A 14,407-nucleotide genomic window follows, 5' to 3' on the forward strand; every position below is an offset into this window, starting at 1 on the left:
GTCTCCATGGTGACCCCGGCTCCTAGATGGCTGTGCAGTCACCAGACAGTGTGACGTAGCAGTGGAGGAGCACATGTCCGCTGTGCAGCGCCCGCCTGGTCCGTCCCATCACACGTACACGATGCCGCTGAGGCCGCACAGGCGGAAGGTCCATCTGTCGCTTCCACGGCCTAAGCAGTCCGATATGGGATATGACTTGCCAGTACTAAACATGGCGGACACAGCGTCCTTCAGCGGCCAGGCAATGGGGCGTTCACCGCTAGACGGCGGAGTGTCTGAACTAGGCTCTGATTGGTTGCCTGTATGAGTGGGCGGGGCACAGAGCTAGGTAGTCGTTATCGTTAAGCAACAGGCCGTGGTCCCGCCTCCCCTCGCTGCGGTGACGCATCTCCCCGAGGGGCCGCGCTCACATCATGCCGAACATCAAGATCTTCAGCGGGAGCTCCCACCAGGACTTGTCCCAGAAGATCGCGGACCGCCTGGGGCTGGAGCTGGGCCGGGTGGTCACCAAGAAGTTCAGCAACCAGGAGACGTGGTAAGATGGCCGAGCGCTGCCGGGGCCTGCACGGTGTCGGCGGTCAGTGCTGCCCGGGAGACCGCACACAGCATGGGCTGCGGCGCACGGCTTCATGGGACTTGTAGTTTCATTGTGCTGCGCCTAAGCGTGGAAGCGGCCGAGGAGACTCCCAGTCCCGGCATGCACCGCTGCGGATAGCGGAGACCCAGCCTGACACGTGCGGATCACATCACCAGAACGAACGGAGACGGGGGGGCGGACATAGCGGCATCCGGCACAGGGGGCGCCCTCACCTCTGGGGGATGGAGGGAGAGGCGCTGCCCCGTCATCCGGCCCAGGGGGCGCCCTCACCTCTGGGGGATGGAGGGAGAAGCGCTGCCCCGTCATCCGGCCCAGGGGGCGCCCTCACCTCTGGGGGATGGAGGGAGAAGCGCTGCCCCGTCATCCGGCCCAGGGGGCGCCCTCACCTCTGGGGGATGGAGGGAGAAGCGCTGCCCCGTCATCCGGCCCAGGGGGCGCCCTCACCTCTGGGGGATGGAGGGAGAAGCGCTGCCCCGTCATCCGGCCCAGGGGGCGCCCTCACCTCTGGGGGATGGAGGGAGAAGCGCTGCCCCGTCATCCGGCCCAGGGGGCGCCCTCACCTCTGGGGGATGGAGGGAGAAGCGCTGCCCCGTCATCCGGCCCAGGGGGCGCCCTCACCTCTGGGGGATGGAAGGAGAAGCGCTGCCCCGTCATCCGGCCCAGGGGGCGCCCTCACCTCTGGGGGATGGAGGGAGAAGCGCTGCCCCGTCATCCGGCCCAGGGGGCGCCCTCACCTCTGGGGGATGGAGGGAGAAGCGCTGCCCCGTCATCCGGCCCAGGGGGCGCCCTCACCTCTGGGGGATGGAGGGAGAAGCGCTGCCCCGTCATCCGGCCCAGGGGGCGCCCTCACCTCTGGGGGATGGAGGGAGAAGCGCTGCCCCGTCATCCGGCCCAGGGGGCGCCCTCACCTCTGGGGGATGGAGGGAGAAGCGCTGCCCCGTCATCCGGCCCAGGGGGCGCCCTCACCTCTGGGGGATGGAGGGAGAAGCGCTGCCCCGTCATCCGGCCCAGGGGGCGCCCTCACCTCTGGGGGATGGAGGGAGAAGCGCTGCCCCGTCATCCGGCCCAGGGGGCGCCCTCACCTCTGGGGGATGGAGGGAGAAGCGCTGCCCCGTCATCCGGCCCAGGGGGCGCCCTCACCTCTGGGGGATGGAGGGAGAAGCGCTGCCCCGTCATCCAGATCCCTCCCTTATAGCTGCGATCAAACTGCAGAAAGTGAAAGTCCCATAGTGAGACTATGTAAAAAAAAAAAAAAAGAGCTAGATGTGTGTGTGTGTGTGTGTGTGTGTGTATATATATATATATATATATATATATATATATATATATATATTCTCCATAAATTAATATTATGAAATAAAAAAGCACAATAAAGGTACACACATTTGGTATCGCCGCGTCCGGAATGACCTGACCTACAGAACTTTCCCACTAGTTAACCCCTTTTGTTAATACGGTAAAAAAAATAAACGATAAATTATCATATTGCTAAACAAAAAGTGGAATAAAACGCAGTCAATAAGACAAATATAAATAAAAATGGTATAGCACCCATGCTGCAAGACCGAGTCCCCGTGACTCCAGGCCACGCCGCCCCACAAGCACAAAACCACAGCAACAATGGCCGACACACTGCACCAACACCACAAGAAAGGCACATTGTAGCTCACCTTCCTCAGGCTCTCAAGTGAGAGCAAAAATAGACTAGACCCTGTCTGCAGTCTCCTGCGAATTAAAATCACCTGTGCCAAATGGGAGGAGTGCTGGTCCAAGAAAGGGGAAAGAATATGCAATGCAAAAAAAAAGGAGCATGGACCAGCACTCCTCCCAGACTCTGTCTTGCAGCATGGGTGCTGTGAGGCACCAGGCCGCCCGCCCTGCTGGTGCATTGTCGCCGTGGTGGTGGTTGGCGCACAGCTCCGCTCCCGTTCAGGCAGGAAATGTTAGGACCCACTACGAGGTTTGCTGTGACGTGGCAGGGGGCTTCATACAGTCTGATCAGAATGTTAAACTAAGAACCTCATGTTCAGTTATATATATTTTTCCCGAGAGGCATTAGATCACATGTATGATTTTTGGAGGTGCGGTCCATGCTCCTTTTTTTTGCACACGATCAGTATTCGCTGCGGATTGGAAGCAGCGCACTTGCATCCGCAGCGGCCAGGTGTTACAGCATAGTGGATGCGATTGATACAAATCCCATGTCTACTATGCGTCTGCGGCACACCCGCGGAAACTGACATGCGGCTCATCTTTCCAGGTCGCCGCATGTCAGTTTCTCCTGCGGCTCCGCATGCGGGCTTTCCCCATAGACCTAACCTCTATAGGAAAGTCGACATGTGCTCATTTGCATAATGAGCTGAAGCCGGAGGCGGCTTCTCCGCAGCCTCAGGGCCGCAGCTGGCTCAGGATAGTCTGCACATACCCTTAGTTAACCGGAAGCACGTGACTGGAAGTCGGTGCGACCGGAAGTTAGTGCATGTCACGCTGCGTTCCAGCAACTTCACAGTATGCACACGGGGCTTAATCTGCATAACAAAAGATCGTTATCACTGCTACACCGCTCTTAGCAGAAGTAACAGACATCAAAATAGATATTAAAATATACAGGTTATGCATGAATGCACAAGTGCAGAGAAAGTGGTCAAAGCAGATGTATTAAGAAGAGATACAAAACCCCACAATCGGGATATTCTTCCAGAATAGAATACCCATTAGGGGAATATAGAAGGTCAGGCTGCACCGTCACATCAGGACATTTTGACGCAAAGGGATGTCTAGCTGTAACATCCAAAATGCAGCTGCTCGTTCAGAGGAGTTAAATCGATATATCCATTTCAATTGTTTTTGTAACATTTTTCTATCCCAATTACCTTTCCTAATTGAAGGTGTCACTACCTCTATAACGCAAAATGAAAAAAGAATTCCGGTCGCCCAGATGTTTTTCTCTCAGGTGTCTTGAAATTGGCGCATCGATGGCATGTTTAATGTCCCCAATGTGGTCTCCTATTCTAAATTCCCTTTTTGTCTTGCCAATGTAATTCAATGGACAAGAACATTGGAACAAATACACAGCGCCCACTGTTTTACAATTAGCCAAATGTCTATTTTATATGTTATGCCAGTCTTTGCACTCCCAAAATGGTCCCCTACCTTGATGAATTTGTAAAAGTTACAATTGTTCATCTAAAAGTACCAAGGCTCCTCTTATCAAGCCATGTACCACTCTTTTTGGGGGGACATATGTGCTATGTACCAGTTGATCTTTAATGGATCTACCTCTTCTGAATGTGATGGCAGGTGTAGCGGGAAGGAATTCACAAATCTCAGCGTCCGCGGTGAGGATATCCCAATACTTTCTGAATATCTCTCTAATCCCGATGGAACAGTCATCAAAATTTCCAATCACCCTCAGAAGGGGTGCCCATGTTGTTCAACCCGTGGTCTTAACAATCCGATCCATTGGATAATGCTGCATTCTTCAAAGTATCGCTAAGTATCTCTTCGGGATAACACCTTTCCAGAAACCTATTTCTCAATTGTGTATGGAATAGATGTGAGGAAGAAAAGTTTCTTCTTTCTCTCAAATATTGTCACTTAGGGATCACCCTCCTGAAGGAAAAATGATGACTGTCCCACCTGAGCAAGTTGTTGCTGTCAGCTTTCGAAAGATCTTGCAAGCGACCACACCCATCCTTCAATATTTATATCCAAGAAATTAATGGACACAGGATTCATTTCTGATGTAAATTTTAGACAGATCTTATTGATGTTCATTTTTTTAACAAATCAAGATGGAGTCCCCCACTAACAGTACAAGGACATCAACAATGTAACTCCCCCAGAATAATATCTTGGGTCTCCACCATGACATCTCTTCATCTCCAAACACTACCCTGTCTTCCCACCAGCCCAGGAAAAAGTTGGCATAGGTGGGGGCACAAGCGCTCCCCATGGCCTTGCCCCTGAGCTGGTGGAAAAAAACACAACTACTTTTATATTTGATGGTAAGTTTTTCCTCCAGCTCAGGGGCACAGCCATGAGGAGCGCTTGTGCCCCCACCTATGCCAACCTGATCCTGGGCTGGTGGGAAGACAGGGTAGTGTAGGGTAGACCACTCTTTAAGCCAGAGCAGTGTGAAAAGATTGTTGGTTGGATAGCAGATAATTCTTCCAGTCAGTTTGCCACCACCACCACCACCCTGTCTTCCACATGGTCCAATCTCAGTAGCCGTGAGTCTGGACCACATATTCCTCACCCTGATTACTCCTTCCTCCCACCATGCAGAGTGCCTGGAGATAACTGATCCCACACTTGGACACTCCGAAGAGCTGTTCATTTTTCCATTTATTTCTCACCCGGCCTGCTTCAAACGGGGCAAGAGGAGATCGCATGTAGCAATGCCCAAATATTTGAGCAGCCACGGTCACACTGAGGAAATGGTGGGAAAGTGCAATTACTGTTGCAAGAGGTGGATGATAATGATGATGAGAAACAATTGCCAGCAAGTCAGGAGGAGGAGGCCCAGGGTGTGTACATGGAAGACGTGGTGGACGATGAAGTCAGTGACTTAACCTGGCAAGATGGCATGCATAGTGACGACAGCAGCACAGGGGGCGAGGGAGGCGTAGAACCACAAAAGGGAGGAACAAACAGTGGGGTGGCTACAGACAATGCGGGAAACTGTTGCCCGGAACACCAACACGAGGAAAGGTGCCAGTCCAACTGTTAGGTGTTCCAGAGTCTGGCTCTTTTTTAAAGACTGTCCAGATAGCCCCAAAAAGGCCATTTCCAACATCTGCCATTCCAGCATCAGCAAGGTCAGCAAAAATACCAGCCTTACCACCACCAGCATGCTCAGGCACATGACAGCAAAGCACCCAACTAGGTGTGCTGAACGCCTGGGTTCACAATCAGTGCCTGCGGGAGACACTACTGCCTGTTCCACTGTTGTGCGTGCACGCCAATCCCCTGCATTGCACAGGTGGAGATTCTTCCCGCCCTACACCGGTCTTTGCACACTCGCAACCACCACCATCAGCCACAACATCCATGTTACAGCTGTTCCAGCGCAGCGTTCAGTTGTCCCTACCCCAATTCTTTGAATGCAAGCGCAAATACGCAACCAACCACCCACGGTGGTTAACTGCCACATTTCTAGACTGCTTGCACTTGAAATGTTGCCTTTCAGGCTCGTGGAATCTTTCCGCAACCTCATGGCATGGGCCGTCCCTCGGTACTCGGTCCCCAGCCGCAACTATTTCTCGCGGTGTCGTGCCAGCCTTACACAAGCGCGTTGTAACGGTCTGGGAGGCGGAACCTCTGAGCAACTTATACAAGGGGGCAGTCCTTGTAAGGAAGCGGGTGGCGACCAGGGAAGGCAGGCAGGCGGTCACAGCAGGTGACCGGGACAGTCTCTGGGTAAACGGGCAGGAGATCACAGCAAGTGACCGGGACAGTCTCTGGGTAAACGGGCAGGAGGTCACAGCAAGTGACCGGGACAGTCTCTGGGTAAACGGGCAGGAGGTCACAGCAAGTGACCGGGACAGTCTCTGGGTAAACGGGCAGGAGGTCACAGCAAGTGACCGGGGCAGTCTCTGGGTAAACGGGCAGGAGGTCACGGCAAGTGACCGGGGCAGTCTCTGGGTAAACGGGCAGGAGGTCACGGCAAGTGACCGGGGCAGTCTCTGGGTAAACAGGCTGGAGGTCACGGCAAGTGACCGGGGCAGTCTCTGGGTAAACAGGCAGGAGGACACGGCAAGTGACCGGGGCAGTCTCTGGGTAAACGGGCAGGTACGACCTGTGACGGCTGAGCCTCCAGGTAGGCTAGCAAGCAGATGGCAGATGAGTGCTCCCAGGTGAGCAGGCGAGAGTCTCAGGATAAGCAGGTGGTCACAGCATGTGACGGCGGAGCCTCCAGGTAGGCTAACAGGCAGGTAGCAGATGAGCGCTCCCAGGTGAGCGGGCAAGAGTCTCTGGACTGGCAGGTGGTCACAGCACGTGACGGCGGAGCCTCCAGGTAGGCTATCAGGCAGGTAGCAGGTGAGCGCTCCCAGGTGAGCGGGCAAGCTGGTCCATAGACAGACTGACAGGTGTCGGAAGGCAGACCGTCGGACCTCAGGCTAGCAAGCAGGAAAGCGGATGACAGGCAGGAATCAGGCAGCAAACTGGCAGGTAACTGGCAACGGGACCTGAGGGCTGAAGCAGAGTAGTGAACAGTGCAACAACATTGCTCGGGCACCTCCATTTTGGAGGAGGTGCCTTATATATGGAGAGATCCTCCGGCCATTGGCCGGGGACTCCTTAGGGCGACGCGCGTGGCCCCTTTAAGAGAGGGGGAGCGAGCGCGCCCTAAGCACAGTGACCGGGGGAGAGCGGGCGCTGCAGGCAGAGCGGGAGGAAGCCGCCGGGCACGGAGCAGAGAGGTGAGGGGAACAGCGTCCCTGCCTAGCAGGAGGCAGGGACGCCGACGCTACACGCGTGTCACAGAACATTACACATGCCCTCAACAGTGCAGTTACTTGGAAGGATCCACCTAACCACGGACACATTGGCAAGTGCTTGTGGCCATGGACGGTACATCTCGCAGACAGCACACTGGATTAATATAGTGAAAGCTGGGACGGAACAAGTCCCCCCGACGCCAAGGATTGCGAGCCCTGGGTCAACCAGGGTCTCCCTCACATTCTACAGCTCCTGAACCTTCTCTTCAGCCTCCATCTCCGAAATGACCACATCAGTCGGAAGCTGGAACCAGTGAGTCAGCCAAGCAGCAACAGGCTGTGCTGAAGCTAATGTGCTTAGGTGATAAACCGCACACCGCTGAACAGTTGTTGACAGCTGTAACAGCCAGGCAGATCTGAACCTACAGCCAGGCATGGTCGTGTTTGACAATGGCCGGAACCTGGTAGCTTCTCTGAAGCTAGGCAAGCTCGCAAACATACCATGCCTGGCCCATGTACTCAACTTGGTGGTTAAGTGATTTTTCACAACCTACCCGGATTTGACTGAGCTGGCTGTCAAAGTACGCCATATGTCTGCCCATTTCAGAAAGTCACATACAGCTTCCACCGCCTTCGCCATGCTTCAACAGTGTTTGCAGCTTCCAGCTCACCGACTGGTGTGCGATGTCACCACGCATTGGAACTCAACCTTGCATATGTTGGGAAGGACTTGTGAGGAGCAGAGGGCAGTTGTTCAGTACCAGCTTCAACACACCCATCGGTATTCTGGTCAGGCTCCACACATAAGAGCTGATGAATGAGCATGGATGTCAGACATCTGTGCCGTCCTCCAAAACTTTGAGGACTCCACCAAGATGGTGAGCGGCGATGACGCCATAATTAGCGCCACCATAGCGCTTCTCCCGTCTACTGAAATGCTCAATGCTCACAATTAAAGAGGCATGATGAGATGGAGCAAGGAACTATGCAGTGCGATGCCACACAACCCATCCTCATCTCAACGCGGAGTGGGTGATAGGAGGAGGAGGAACAGGAGCTGGTTTGCTGGGCTACAAAAGGTACTACCCACGCAACATTCATACTGTCAGTTTAGCGTGGATAGCCTGCGGAGAGGGAGAATGAGGAGGAGGATGAGAGCAGGGACAGCCATCCACTTGGTCAGGACAGGGAAGTCTTGGCTGTTGGCAGTCTGGTACACACCGCTGAGTTTATTGTTCCACTGCATTTTCACGTGACCCTCGCTTTGTACGCATTTTGGACAACCGTAATTACTGGTTGGTCACACTTCTAGGCCCACGCTACAAGGAGAACTTTGTGTCGCCTTCCCATGGCGGAGAGGTCTAATAAAATGTTGCAGTACCAGTAGGCCCTTGTTGCAGAATTATTTTAAAAATTCCCATCTGAATGCGGTGGCGGCAGAGGTCACAGTTCCTTGGACAACCAGGGAGTACTGGCGAGGGAGACACAAATAGGATGAAGCAGAGGCAGGGGAACACTGTCAAAGGTGTGGGACCGTTTTCTCAGGCCCTGATGCGCGGCGTACTCTCACAAGGAGGGAAAAGTTTTGGAAGATGCTGAAGGATTACCTTGCCGGCCGTACCAACATCCTCCGTGATTACTCTATGCCTTATAACTACTGGGTATCCAAGCTGGACACATGGCATGAACTGGCTCTCTATGCCTTGGAGGTCCTGGCCTGCCCTGCCGCCAGCGTTTTATCAGAGCTGGTTTTTAGTGCCGCTGGTGGAATTATAACTGATGGGCGCATCCGCCTGTCAACTGAAAAAGCTGACAGGCTGACTTATCAAAATGAATAATGCTGAATTGGGCCAGACTTCTCAACACCACCAGATAATAGCAGCGAAACAAAGTCAAATCCAATGTTTCTTTTGGGGGTCTTTTCACATGCACCTCTTCACACCCAGACATGGGTATACACTTCCTGATTTTGTCTATTTTCTGCTGTCTTCCTCCCCCACCCACCATAATATCACCAGGTTGGACATAATGCAAAACCTACATCATTTTTAAGGGTGTTTATGCCTGTAGGAAATCTTTTTGCGGCCTATCTCTTGCATTCTGTATATTATACAGTATGTTCATGTATACCCCCCCCCCAGGGGTAAATGTTTTTCAGCCCATGCACCTAGTGCATGGGCATAACCAGTATAGGAGACCCACTCCTTAACAATGGTGACAATTTTTTTTAATGAGGCCCTTCTCGACATCTCTTCAAAGGGGTATTGGAGTGTGTCCTAATTTTTGGCAGCCTTTGCAGTCACTGCATGCGCATTAACAGTATAGGAGACCCACTCCTTTAATAATCGGAACAACAAAGCATAGCCCACTGATGGCCCTCTAACAATAGTGAGGAACGACTGCTGGCCTGACGCCTTGTAAAAATAGGCTTTGTGAATGAAACATAAATGAAACAGGATGTGTCTGCTCGGGTCTCACACACCACATGGCCAGATAAGGTAGTAAAATGTTACAATTACATTTACTGGTGAATGATTTTTTTCCCCAATTAAAAGCAATGCAAAAGTGCAAAACGACATCAAAAACGCTACATGTGAACATAATCCAAGGTGTGTTGAGTATTTTTGTTTTTGGTTATTTTGCCTTATATACAAGTCATTACCCTGGAAAGGATGTTCCTTAACATATTTCCCAGGAAAATCCATTTTGGTTTTGTTTTTGTATGTTTTATTGTGAGTCCGTAAAAGTGGCGTAATACCTCTGACTACGTTGTTGACAGCAGTGACCTGGGAGTCAGAGATGCTTCCAGGGGTCTTCCCCATGCTGTTCCCATTGATTTGGGCAATTTTTAGGCCCTCTGCAGACCTCCAGGGAGGGCCACCGAAAAATGCTTGAGTTTAACATGGACTTTCATTGGGCTTGTTGCTCGGATTGATTATTGAGCATTTTAGTGCTTGCTCATCACTATTAGCGATGCTTTTAAGAACCCAGCATCATCCAATGGATTGGATTGTTAAGACCACGGGTTGATCAAAATGGGCACCCTCTTCTGAGGGTGATTGGAAATTTTGATGACCGTTCCATCGAGATTAGAGAGATATTCAGAAGGTATTGGGATATCCTCACCGGACGCTGAGATTTGTGAATTCCTTCCCGCTACACCTGCCATCACATTCAGAAGAGGTACAGACCAAAAGTTTGGACACACCTCATTTAAAGATTTTTCTGTATTTTCATGACTATGAAAATTGTACACCTTTTCCTTATTAAACCTGTGAAGTGAAAACCATTTCCGGTGACTACCTCTTGAAGCTCATCAAGAGTGTGCAAAGCAGTCATCAAAGCAAAACGTGGCTACTTTGAAGAACCTAGAATATAAGACATATTTTCAGTTGTTTCACACTTTTTTGTTAAGTATATAATTCCACATGTGATAATTCATAGTTTTGATGCCTTCAGTGTGAATGTACAATTTTCATAGTCATGAAAATAGTGAAAAATCTTTAAATGAGAAGGTGTGTCCAAACTTTTGGTCTGTACTGTAGATCCATTAAAGATCAACTGGTGCATAGCACATATGTCCCCCCCCCAAAAAGAGTGGTACATGGCTTGATAAGAGGAGCCTTGGTACTTTTAGATGCGGCAATTGTAACTTGTAACATGTAACCCATGCTGACTCTGGTTAATCACTTCATTCTTATCCAGGTACTTACATACATACATACATCTTGTTTTAATAATTTGTTCAAAGATCTTTCTTGGTATAGAAGTAAGGCTCACCGGCCTATAGTTCCCTAGATACACCTTCTTCCCCTTTTTGAAGATAGGGACAACATTTGCTCTTCTCCAGTCTTCTGGGACTTCTCATGTTCTCCAAGATTATCTCCTTCAGTACCCTAGGATGTAATTCATCTGGATCTGGAGACTTGACTTGATGGACCTAGGTCTTTATTCAACCTATGTTACTATGTTGGCTAAGTATTCCCTCACTATCTGTCTATAGATAGTGTGGATCCTTCAATAGTAGAACATCAGTTGATGTTACATTTACAGAAGCAAAATAGAAATTTAAAAGTACGGTCTTCTCAGTATAATTTCTTATCACTTTACTAAAGCATCTTTGACTTTTCTTTTACTTTTGACATACCCTTAAAATCCTTTCTTATTCCTTTTGACATCCCTTGCAAGCCTTAACTCCTTATCAGCTTTAGCTAATCTGTTGCGTGCCCTGTAGGTTCTTCAGACAGCAGTATATTCTACTTTGTCGACACTATTGTGCACAGAATGACTTTACAATTTGTGACTCTAGTTTGTCATGGCTGGCGGACTACCATATGGACACAATGACTTTACAATGATATATGACAGTGCAGTTGTCTTGGCTGGCGGGATACCATGTGGCCATGCACCCTAGCCATCTGGCCTTTCAGTGGCGGCATGTTGTGATTATTCGACATGAAGTAATAAAGACCAGATGGTGCTTTCTGCACTAATGCATTGATCCACTTCTTTGCAGTGTTGAGATTGGAGAGAGCGTACGAGGAGAGGATGTCTATATTGTCCAGAGCGGCTGTGGGGAGATAAATGACAACTTAATGGAACTTCTGATCATGATAAACGCCTGCAAGATCGCGTCCGCCTGTCGTGTCACCGCCGTCATCCCCTGCTTCCCATATGCACGCCAGGATAAGAAGGATAAGGTGAGGCCGTTGCATGCTGTAGTGTTAGGGCCAGATCTTCACAAGTACAGCTGTGATGCCATACCTGCATGTAGTTCGTGTATCTTCAGTAAGTGACGTGGCTTTGTCTGCTGCGCCATGGTGCAAGCATCTAATCTTCTCGCCCCTTGATTATTTCCAGTCACGAGCCCCAATCTCTGCTAAGCTTGTCGCCAATATGTTGTCTGTGGCGGGCGCTGACCACATCATCACCATGGACCTTCACGCATCCCAGATCCAGGTATTTCACTCATTTGTTTTTAGGCCCTTTTTCCAATTTAGGGTCATTTAGTAGTAGGATCATTCCTCTTGAGCCCTCTATATGGTCATGTTAGGTCATAGGAGGCTGAATAACTTGATACCTTGATATGTGTTCCAATTTATTTATTTTTTTTTTTATTCTAGAGAAATCCATATTTTTCTTATAATCTAAATGGCCTGTTAAGATCTCTGGGCCGGATATAGATCTCACTGAGACTCCGCTTCCAGAGATTATAGTAAATGACTGGGGGAGTTACCAGTGTGAGACATGTAATGGCTGACAGTCCACTCTCACCCTGATCTCACTGTCGAGCGCTATGTGATTACACAAACCTCATAGAAAGATGATCTCACTGTTACCAAACACTGGGATCAGCTAGGACTGAGCACAAGGGATAATAAGGATTCTGGGATAAAGGAGCAAAGGTGTACTTACATTGGCCAAAGAAATAGATTTTCTGATTCCTAGGTTGGGAACTCATGGACAACATCCTGCTTTTCATGATATAAACCAAAATATCACAAACAGTATTTTCAAAATTGAATAAACTTTGGTCAACACAAAAGGCCATTGAGCTAGGACGAGAGCGGCTAGGTTACTTCAGTGGTCAAATTGTCATGGCCCAGTTTAGAACCAAAAGCTGTTCACCCCTCCTCATCTTCAAAACAAACCGGGACCTTTATGCAAGATTACCATCCCAACCCCCACAGTGTAGGACAAACAAGACCGCCGATCCTCAATTATCCAACCTCAACAAAGGCTATACTCTTAGGAGGAGACTAATGGTCACAGCAGGAAACAATACATCACTGGGTGTGACAGTAACCAGCTATTGGCTTAGCTTGTCCACTTCGCCCAAACAGTGAGTGCCCAAACTTAACCTACTCTCGGGTCCTGCAGCTTAACCATCTTTCCTGCCTGCAACTTGCTCCTAGATATCCGATGAGCTGAGCATGCCCCCTCTGCGTGCCACGCTCCCCTCTGCGTGCCACGCTCCCTTCTGCATCCCCCATGGCACCAGGTACTGTTGGAGAAAGAGCGCTGCTAAATTCCTCCTTTACATGAGGCTTTAGCCACCGTGCTCTTGCCTCCCAATAGCTTCTTGAGAATTTAACTCTGAATTTGTGCCCCACCTTCTTGACTCTTCTGCCCCAATCATTCTTGATAATATTAGAGCGTGAACCTCTGGAGCATTTCTGTTTCTTAACCACATTGGCACCTTTTTAGAGCTGCCAGCCCCAAACATTACTGCCAACTATTTACCAGCCAGAATCGTAAAAGAAAAAAAATCTAAGTGTGCGTGTAGATGGTTTAAAAAGAAAGAGTTTTTCCTTTGTAAACTCTTAAGCACATCAATTTCTGAAATCGTAAAGGTAGTTCATGCTTTCGATCTGTGGACACAAACTTCTGCAAAACTATCACATTTACAAAAGGGATTCCAGTTATTCCCAACACTAGCTCAGGATGGAACCTGTTCCCGGACCATTATGGATTCACTAGAAAACTGACCCGAAGGACATACAGGTGCATCTCACGAAATTAGAATATCGTCAAAAAGTTAATTTATTTCAGTTCTTCAATACAAAAAGTGAAGCTCCTATGTTATATAGAGTCATTACACACAGAGGGATCTATTATATAGAGTCATTACACACAGAGGGATCTATTATATAGAGTCATTACACACAGAGGGATCTATTATATAGTCATTACACACAGAGGGATCTATTATATAGAGTCATTACACACAGAGGGATCTATTATATAGAGTCATTACACACAGAGGGATCTATTATATAGAGTCATTACACACAGAGGGATCTATTATATAGAGTCATTACACACAGAGGGATCTATTATATAGAGTCATTACACACAGAGGGATCTATTATATAGAGTCATTACACGCAGAGGGATCTATTATATAGTCATTACACGCAGAGGGATCTATTATATAGAGTCATTACACACAGAGTGATCTATTTCACGTGTTTAATTCTGTTAATGTTGATGATTATGGCTTACAGCCAATGAAAATACAAAAGTCATTATCTCAGTAAATTAAAATAATTAACAGAAAACACCTGCAAAGGCTTCCTAAGCGTTTAAAAAGTTCCCTTAGTCTGTTTCAGTAGGCTCCATAATCATGGGGAAGACTGCTGACTTGACAGATGTCCAGAAGGCAGTCATTGACACACTCCACAAGATCCCAGAGTCTGGAGGAAGAGTGGAGAGGCCACAATCCAAGCTGCTGGAGGTCTAGTGTGAAGTTTCCACAATCCGTGATGGTTTGGGGGGCCATGTCATCTGCTGGTGGAGGTCCACTGTGTTTTATCAAGACCAAACTCAGCGCAGCCGTCTACCAGGACATTTTACAGCTCTTCAT

The 14,407-nt window shown here is 49.3% G+C and overlaps 1 protein-coding gene across 1 annotated transcript in view; it reads left to right on the forward strand.

The window, feature by feature from the left end:
- The first annotated feature begins 278 nt into the window (after positions 1 to 278).
- The window catches only part of LOC141154126 (ribose-phosphate pyrophosphokinase 1), a 32,348-nt gene continuing 18,219 nt past the window's right edge, over positions 279 to 14,407 (forward strand). Inside the window, exons 1-3 of the mRNA XM_073639600.1 lie at positions 279 to 535; positions 11,558 to 11,741; positions 11,902 to 12,000. Of these exons, the coding sequence (XP_073495701.1) occupies positions 414 to 535; positions 11,558 to 11,741; positions 11,902 to 12,000 (405 nt within the window). The 5' untranslated portion in view covers positions 279 to 413. The remainder of the gene's footprint in view (positions 536 to 11,557; positions 11,742 to 11,901; positions 12,001 to 14,407) is intronic.

This window comes from Phyllobates terribilis, unplaced genomic scaffold, assembly GCF_046119375.1.
Source record: "Phyllobates terribilis strain yellow unplaced genomic scaffold, ASM4611937v1 Scaffold_7__3_contigs__length_470593459, whole genome shotgun sequence".
NCBI classification, from domain to species: Eukaryota; Metazoa; Chordata; class Amphibia; order Anura; family Dendrobatidae; genus Phyllobates; species Phyllobates terribilis.